The sequence below is a fragment of the Oncorhynchus nerka genome, linkage group LG26, assembly GCF_034236695.1.
Source record: "Oncorhynchus nerka isolate Pitt River linkage group LG26, Oner_Uvic_2.0, whole genome shotgun sequence".
In the NCBI taxonomy this organism is placed as follows: domain Eukaryota; kingdom Metazoa; phylum Chordata; class Actinopteri; order Salmoniformes; family Salmonidae; genus Oncorhynchus; species Oncorhynchus nerka.
The window spans coordinates 32,385,700-32,395,036 of NC_088421.1; the positions used below are offsets into that span (position 1 = coordinate 32,385,700).

Sequence of the window (9,337 nt, forward strand, 5' to 3'; positions counted from 1 at the left end):
CTCCCTGCCTGTGCCATTAAACCCCTACAACTCATCCAGAACGCCGCAGCCCGTCTGGTGTTCAACCTTCCCAAGTTCTCTCACGTCACCCCGCTCCTCCGCTCTCTCCACTGGCTTCCAGTTGAAGCTCGCATCCGCTACAAGACCATGGTGCTTGCCTACGGAGCTGTGAGGGGAACGGCACCTCAGTACCTCCAGGCTCTGATCAGGCCCTACACCCAAACAAGGGCACTGCGTTCATCCACCTCTGGCCTGCTCGCCTCCCTACCACTGAGGAAGCACAGTTCCCGCTCAGCCCAGTCAAAACTGTTCGCTGCTCTGGCCCCCCAATGGTGGAACAAACTCCCTCACGACGCCAGGACAGCGGAGTCAATCACCACCTTCCGGAGACACCTGAAACCCCACCTCTTTAAGGAATACCTAGGATAGGATAAAGTAATCCTTCTCACCCCCCTTAAAAGATTTAGATGCACTATTGTAAAGTGGCTGTTCCACTGGATGTCATAAGGTGAATGCACCAATTTGTAAGTCGCTCTGGATAAGAGCGTCTGCTAAATGACTTAAATGTAAATGTAAAATGTTAAATGTAGGTCCCCCCTGTCCATATACATTTACATTTTATTTTATTAATTACATTAACATAATTTATATATAATTATATTCAATATGATCTAAAAGGCTAAACTAATCCTACATCAGCACACTTACTGATCCTGGTCGATTAAACACACTAAGGTCTATTCGACTCTCCCCAAGCTCATTTCTGTGTAGTAGAACACTAAAACACAAAGGGTATTGGTAGACCACTTGAATATGATTAATTACAATGAACATTCAAAGCTCCCCCTGTGGGTAAAATCAATTGTTCTGATCCAATGCACAGTAAGTCACCCAGGTGAGCTGAACTGAACCGATCAATCTAAATGGACGAGGTGCATTATGGATTGCTCAAAGGGTTCCGTTTTCCAGGACTGCTCCATATGTTCTCACAATAGTATGAAAACATACAAATAAAAATGTGCAACTCAATCAGGTTCCATTCAATTCAATACAAAGGTATTAGTCCCCTTGAGGGAAATTAAGAATACTACACCATGTGATGAAACTAAGATTTTACCATAGATCATAAACATTATATACAGTATGTATATGGACATCATAGCATTTCACATGTCTGAGCCTTCCCCGTGAGCAACCCTGATGAAACATATCCAATATCAAAGCACTAATCATATCACACACATACAAACACAAACTGCATCTTCAAACTCAGGTCTGACACCAAGGCTGTTCACTCACACTAAAATATGAATATGCTGTCCTGATTATATCAGATTGGTTGAAGGTCGCTGTAACTGAATATCTGTCCACCACTGTGTATGAGTCTGTACCAATGATACTGTCACTGTTAGTCTTTGTTGTATATTTTGCTATGGGTGGGTGGGTGTGATAAGGAAGTTTGTATGAATCTGTTGTGCTCAAAGGTGTTTGTGCTTTGTGATGCTTGGCAGCTCCTTAAAAAACCCATCAGGGAGAAGAGTCGCTAGTCACTATGACAGGATGTGACTCAGAGACCTATATGACTCTCAAAGAGATTGTGTGTGCGTGCATTTTTTTTTTTTAGGGGGTGGATCAGTTTTAATATTGCATATATATAGCTTATATTTATATATATATATATATATATATATATATATATATATATATATATATATATATGTGTGTAGCTTCTATCAATGTAATTGTCTGCATCATTTCTAATCCACCTTATATATTTTTAGATAAATATATATATTATTTTAAATATAAACAGTACCAGTCAAAAGTTTGGACACACCAACTCATTCAACTGTTTTTCTTTATTTTTACTATTTTCTACATTGTAGTTTAATAGTTGAGTACGAAATATGAAATAACACATATGGAATCATATAGCAACCAAAAAAGTGTCAAACAAATCAAAATATATTTTAGATTCTTCAAAGTAGCCACCCTTTGCCTTCATGACAGCTTTGCACACTCTTGGCATTTTCTCTACCAGCTATTTGTATTTATTATGGATCCCCATTAGCTGCCAAAGCAGCAGCTACTCTTCCTGCGGTCCAGGAAAATTAAGGCAGTTTATACAATTTTAAAAACATTACAATACATTCACAGATCTCTCTGTGTGCCCTCAGGCCCCTACTCCACCACATATACACATTACTAAGTAAGTAAGTAAGTAAGTAAGTAAGTGTAAGTGTGTGTGTGTGTGTGTGTGTGTGTGTGTGTGTGTGTGTGTGTGTGTGTGTGTGTGTGTGTGTGTGTGTGTGTGTGAGAGTGTGTGTGAGTGTGTGTGTGTGTGTGTGTGAGTGTGTGTGTGTGTGTGTGTGTGTGTGTGTGTGTGTGTGTGTGTGTGTGTGTGTGTGTGCATGCGCATGTCTGTGCCAATATTGTGCTGCTTCTCAGTCCCCGCTGTTCCATAAGGTGTTTTTAAAGTGTAATTTTACTGCTTGCGTCAGTTACTTGATGTGGAATAGAGTTCCATGTAGTCATGGCTCTATGTAGTACTATGTGCCTCCCATAGTCTGTTCTGGACTTGGGGATTGTGAAGAGACCTCTTGTGGCATGTCTTGTGGGGTATGCATGGGTGTCGGAGCTGTTGTGGGTATCCGAGCTGTTGTGCATGTTGACATGCATTCAACATGTCAATAACCTCTCAAAAATAAAGGTAGTGATGAAGTCAATCTATCCTCCACTTTCAGCCAGGAGAGATTGACATGCATATTATCTGAGCCAATTGCAATTTGCAATTGCAAAGGCACCTGACCACACAACTGAACAGTAGTCAAGGTACGACAAAACCAGGGCTTTTAGGACCTGCCTTGTTGATATTGTTGTTAAGAAGGCGGAGCATCGCTTTATTATAAACAGACTTCTCCCCATCTTAGCTACTACTGCATCAATATGTTTTGACCATGACAGTTTACAATCTAGGGTTACTCCAAGCAGTTTAGTCATCTCAACCTGCTCAGTTTCCACATGATTTATTACAAGATTTAGTTGAGGTATAGGGTTTAGTGAGTGTTTGGTTCCAAATACAATGATTTGACTTTTAGGAATATTGTGGGCTAACCTATTCCTTGCCACCCACTCTGAAACTAACTGCAGCTCTTTGTTGAGTGTTGCAGTCATTTCAGTCACTGTAGTAGCTGACGTGTATTGTGTTGAGTCATCCGCATACATAGACAGTCTGGCTTTACTCGAAATTGTAGATTCTTCAAAGTAGCAATATTTTGCCTTGATGGCAGCTTTACACACTCTTCCCTCAACCAGCTTCATGAGGTAGTTACCTGGAATGCATTTCAATTAACAGGTGTGCCTTGTTAAAAGTTCATTTGTGAAATGTATTTCCTTCTTAATGAGTTTGAGCCAATCAGTTGTGTTGTGACAAGGTAGGGGAGGTATACAGAAATAATCCCTATTTGGTAAAAGATCAAGTCCATATTATGGCAAGAACAGCTCAAATAAGCAAAAAGAAATTACAGCCCGTTATTATTTTAAGACATGATCAGTCAATGAGGAACATCTCAAGAACTTTGAAAGTCTCTTCAAGTGCAATCACAAAAACCATCAAGCGCTATGATGAAAATGGCTCTTACGAGGACCACCACAGTGAACGGAAGACCCAGAGTTAACTCTGCTACTAAAGGACACCAATAATAAGAAGAGACTTGTTAGGGCCAAGAATGAATCACGAGCAATGGACATTAGACCGGTGGAAATCTGTCCTTTGGTCTGATGAGCCCAAATTTGATATTTTTGGTTCCAACCACTGTGTCTTTATGGGACGCAGAGTAGGTGAACGGATGATCTTCGCATGTGTGGTTCCCACCGTGAAGCATGGAGGAGGAGGAGGTGTGATGGTGCTTTGCTGGTGACACTGTCTATGATTTATTTAGAATTCAAGGCACACTTAACCAGCATGGCTACCACAGCATTCTGCAGTGATAGGCCATCTCATCTGGTTTGCGCTTAGTGGGACTATCATTTGTTTTTCAATAGTGCAATGACCCAAAACACACCACCAGGCTGTGTAAGGGCTCCAAGAAGGAGATTGATTGAGTGCTGCATCAGATGACCTGGCTTCCACAATTACCAGACCTCAACCCAATTGAGATGGTTTGGGATGAGTTGGACCGCAGAGTGAAGGAAAAGCAGCCAACAAGTGCTCAGCATATGTTGGAACTCCTTCAAGACTTTTGGAAAAGCATTCCAGGTAAAGCTGGTTGAGAGAATGCCAAAAGGATGCAAAGTTGCCATCAAGGGAAAGGGTGGCTACTTTGAAGAATATAAAATATATTTTGATTTGTTAAACACTTCGTTGGTTACTACATGATTCCATATGTGTTATTTCATAGTTTTGAATGAGTTGGTGTGTCCAAACTTTTGACTGGTACATTTTTTTAAATATATGTTTTCCCCTAACCCTGCCACCCCTCCCCTAATTTAAGTAAACTAATGGACAACACTTAGGCTTCTACTTCCAGCTCATATAGTACATACTATATACATTTTACAGACACAGTATATTTTACATTAGTTATCTTTTGTTTGTTTTTATTCCCATCCTTCAGCTACCCTCAACCCTTCCATCTCTGAACAGAATCCAATTTGGATCTATTTGCCATATATGATATTCTATTTGCCATATCTTTTTCAAATGTGCTGTGATGTTTCACAAAAAGTTTTGAACCTATATACATTTTACGGACATCCCCCCTCCCTTGTAGGGTAAGCATTAGAATAGTCTAAATCGCCTCAATATTTGCAGCCATAGGTGACAATATCTCTCTAGGAGCTGATCCGTCATCAGTATTGTGGAATCATTCTCTTTCTAATGACGCACTTAGTGAACGTGCTCTCTATGTGGTGTTTTGGGAAACGCATGTGACAACTTTGGCCGTTTTAGGAACAATGCATTGTTCAAATATTCGTAAGCTTATCGGGAAACCGGGCCCTTGTCTGACCCGACCATGACACAATGCCACAAAGAGGCGGCATGATAGCATGTTATAAATCAGCTGATTGGTACCTGACGCTGTCAATCAGCTGCTGATGGTCCTCATTGATTAAGATGTCTGGGAGGGCTTCAGCTAGGTTCTCCACGTTCCGCTCGGCTGCGTACTGCTTCAGAACACCAAACAGCTGTTCCTTTATATCTGGCTCATCACCAAGCACCTCCTCCACCTGGAAGAAGAAGATAAACACAACTTCCTGTTGACCTCTGTGGGCTTCTGAGTGTGGAGACCTCCACAGATGGAGACGCAGACAGAGACAGAGTTGGAGACGGAAACAGACACAGGGGTGGAGACAGATGCAGAGACAGAAGACAAAGATGCAGGCACACACCCCTGCCACCCACACACCTTCTTGTTAAACTCCAGGGCCTTGTGTGCACGGTCCTGCCTGATACTATCCCCGCTCAGTGACACCTCCCTCATACTGTGGCTGAGGCGCTTGATCCTCCGTCTCATACTGAGCACGCCCAGACGCAGTGGGCGTCCCTGTGCCACCTTGATCATGGCCGCCGCCGTTTCGTGATGCTTGACGGGGATCCCGTTGACCTCCATGACGTAGTCACCGGCCCGGAGGCCGCTGCGGCCCGCCGGGGAGTTGGGCAGGCAGTCATCCACCAAGAGGGGGCAGTCTCCCACGATGGTGAAGCCGAAACGGCCGTCGGGGCCTGGGTTGATTTCCATCTAGGAAAGGGGAAGCAACAGTCAGATTAGAATTAGATGTGAAGACAATAAACTGTCTATTTGATAACTATCTGCATGGAAAGTAATGGAGATTGTTTTGAAAGTACATGTCATTTTGCCCTAGACTTATGTGTTACCCAGCTCACAGTTCCAGATCAGTAGTAGTGATCACACTGAGGCTTAGGTAACATGCAACAACACTGTCACAACCAACTCCTATCTGCCTTTAAAAAATGTCTCTAGTGAAAAACCGAGGTCAAATGTCCACTATCTGCATCACTGAAGCCTAAATGATTTCCCAACTGTTCCAGACCTGTTCTATGCGTGACACCACTCCGATGCTGGGGGGTACAGTCTTCAGAGTCTGTGCCAGGGCCACCAGGGCCTGGGTGCTGAGAGAGGACACCTCCTGGCCCTCGATGTCCACCACCTGGTCCCCAGGCTGCAGGCCCGCCAGGTAGGCACTGCTGCCCTCAATCACAGACAGGATGTAGCTGGGGCCCGCGCCCCCCAGAGTGAACCCAAACTCCTCCGGCCAGTTCTGATTGGTAGCCGGGAGGGTCAGGTCTGGAGAGTAGTCAGGATTGGGTTGGTTACTTAAGCCTGTTATACATAGCCTGGGTGCCAGTCTGTTTCTGCTGTCTTGACAACTCCTTATGGAACATGTTTGACTTGGCAATGACAGCAATGTAGTTGACAAGAGCACAAACAGATCTGGGACCAGGATACTTCTAACACAAACACTGCTATTACCAGGGTCTAGAGTCCATGCCTTTCTCAAATACTATCCCCAAATATACCAGATTACAGACCCAGTCACATGCACGCCTCCTGCTGTGGTAGAATGGTAAAACCTCAGGGGTCCTTATTTGTTTTTACACCAGTAGGAGGCGTGGCAGGAATTCAGGGACTATAATGAGAATCCAGGTTTCCCCAAATACACTGGTGGAGACCCAGGTAAGACCACGGTCAGACCTGCCTCTGGACCAGGGATCCAAAGCAGGGTCTGATAACCTGGGATGACCTGAACACACCAAAGACAGAGCCAGGTAAAACCAGGGTACCTTGATGTATTTGGGGTATAAGAGTGTAGATTATTTGAATAACAATGTCATGCAATGTCACATTATGATACCATTTAAATGGAGACTCAGCGATATGAGCAGCTGTGTGAAGAACCAAAGATACTGGAGAGTGAGTGCCATGCAAGAGGCTGCACTTGTGAGCATGCACACCACAGAGCATCTGCACATGTTCACGAGAGTTTGCGTCACTCTCCTGCAACATGATAGCTGCGTGACAACAACTGCGGAGGAGATTTGCCTCTTGCTTCGCGCTCTTTGATGTTTTGGAAGTCGTCCCGATCTGCTAATGGTACATTTGTATCGCTGAGTCTACCTTTAACTACATTGTAGTCTCTTTTCACAGCTGCTTGTCTCAGAGGCAGAGACAAGTGGCAGTGAAGACACTACTACAATGTAGCTGTACTTGACTGACCTGGGTTGAAATACTTTATCTGGGCTTGATTGAGCTTGCCTGGCACAATGGAACCAATGGAATAGTTGCAAAACTACAAACCTTACCCATCTGGAACCCCAGGCAGCTAAAAGTATTTGAACCCAGATCTGGGACTTGAAACTAGTTTAAAAGTCTTACTGATATTCATTGGATTATTCATTGGAGGACAGCCCATTTGTTGACGGAAAGCATCATCTGAATGGGCGAGAGAACCAGAGACTGAAGCGTCACAAGAATGAAATGGGTTGAGAAGGTTTTTCTGCTCTTAAGGGACATCCACAATGGTCGAACACAATGGTATCACTTTTTAACAGACACTATCATACCTCCATAGTATAACGCCCCGCTTGGAGGGTTCGAGAGTGGAACATCAACTATTGGAAAAAACTTGACTTTATTATATAATAGCAATCAATGAGAAATAACCCAATCAATAACAAATATACTTTTATTTTGAAGAGTGAATATAGTCAATGTTTCGAGATATCAAATATTAGCACCACATAGTTTTGAGCCCACCTGTCCTCTCCGTCAAGAACAGGTCAAACTGAATACGTTTCCACCATATTGTTTTTACAGATCAACTTGCTTTAAGACCAGTGATCATGATGGACAGAACATGAGCAAATGATGCTGTTTTAGACTATTGGGACTCAGCCTATGTCTGTCATAGCTTTCTGTTCTGAACTGCTGGCCCTCCCCTGGTCACTGGCCTCATTCTCATACTGCAGTCAGTGGGTGCCACTCAATACTCCACAAAATGGCTTCCTATTCTCGTCTCCTCACACTCTTCTGCACTGATCTGAACAGACGCGATAGCTGAAGGCAAAGTGGCAGATCGAGGCCTATGAAAATTACTTGCTTTATCTTGTCAAGTTGTTTCAGATCAGTGCAGTTGAAGGAAAGCTGGATACAAGGAGAGGAAACATCTTTAGATTATTGAGATGTACCCATTCATTCTCCTCACTCTCTCCTGTACCAGATTGTTAACCTCCTAACACTGAAGTCTACAGCCTCAGCGTTATTCATTTAATAGGCCATATGATGATCCTATGAGGATTAATGTTTAATGAAAAGATGAATAGGTTCCATGACTACAGCAGGCAGTTTATGCAATTTCAATGATTGAAGTGGCAATCTTTCTCTCATTCTGAAGGGGTGCATGAAGAGACACACACACACACACACACACACACACACACACACACACACACACTCTCTCTTTCTTTCGCCCTCTGTCTCTTTCTGTATCTCTCTCTTTCTGTCTCTATCTTTCTCTCTTAGAAACGGGTGCATGAAGACACACTCACGCACACACACTCTCTCTTTCTCTCACTCAGTACCAATGTGTAAAGGTAGCCTTTTGTATGTGGATTTCTTAAAGTGAACAAGAAATGGATGGTCAGATCAGTTTGAGACAATTCAAAGGAGAAAAGCTGGCAACAGTGGCATCATTACATAGTTCTACACTGACTTTGCAGGGAAAATAAAAAAGTGATGGTGTTATGAAAATGTACGAGCCCCGGATTATCTGAATAAAGTTCAGAACACAGTGAGAACACGTCGTTCTATATTTCACTTTGTAAGCCTCCATGTATTGTGTCATAAAACAACTAAGTCTAAAGTAACGTGTCAAAATAAATTGGGACATCTAGACCTGTGAGGAAGTACATTGGTTAAATCAAACATTTCTTTCTCCGATGTACCAGGACACGCAACCCCACCGTCGAGATTAAATTTCCCACGGCCTTCTTCTCTCTTCTCCAAATCTGAAATACTTCTGAAGCCCGCGACCTAGATACACACACACAGCTTTAGTCCTTTTGTTCTCTTCTGTCTCTTCTCCTCCTCTCTTCAGAAGAGAGGGATGAAGCAGATAAGAGGAATAATGAAAAGGAATGAAAGACTTACAGAAATCTTTGGAGGCACCGCGAGGTCCAGACTTGCTCTGGCGCAGCGAGAAGCGGCCTTTGCGGCTCAGAAAGCGCCTCATCTTGACGCTGGTGGTGTCTACTGAGATGTCAAGGTTTGCGAGGACACGTCCAGTCAACGGCCCAAAGTCCCCGTCTCTGGTGCCC

The 9,337-nt window shown here is 43.4% G+C and overlaps 1 protein-coding gene across 1 annotated transcript in view; it reads right to left on the reverse strand.

Annotated features, from left to right (window-relative positions):
- Window positions 1-9,337, reverse strand: part of grid2ipa (glutamate receptor, ionotropic, delta 2 (Grid2) interacting protein, a) — a 61,968-nt gene extending 52,631 nt beyond the window's left edge. The window contains 6 exon segments of the mRNA XM_065010444.1: window positions 5,075-5,229; window positions 5,409-5,741; window positions 6,055-6,308; window positions 7,398-7,454; window positions 7,586-7,633; window positions 9,171-9,337. Coding sequence (XP_064866516.1) covers window positions 5,075-5,229; window positions 5,409-5,741; window positions 6,055-6,308; window positions 7,398-7,454; window positions 7,586-7,633; window positions 9,171-9,252 — 929 coding nt within the window. The 5' untranslated portion in view covers window positions 9,253-9,337.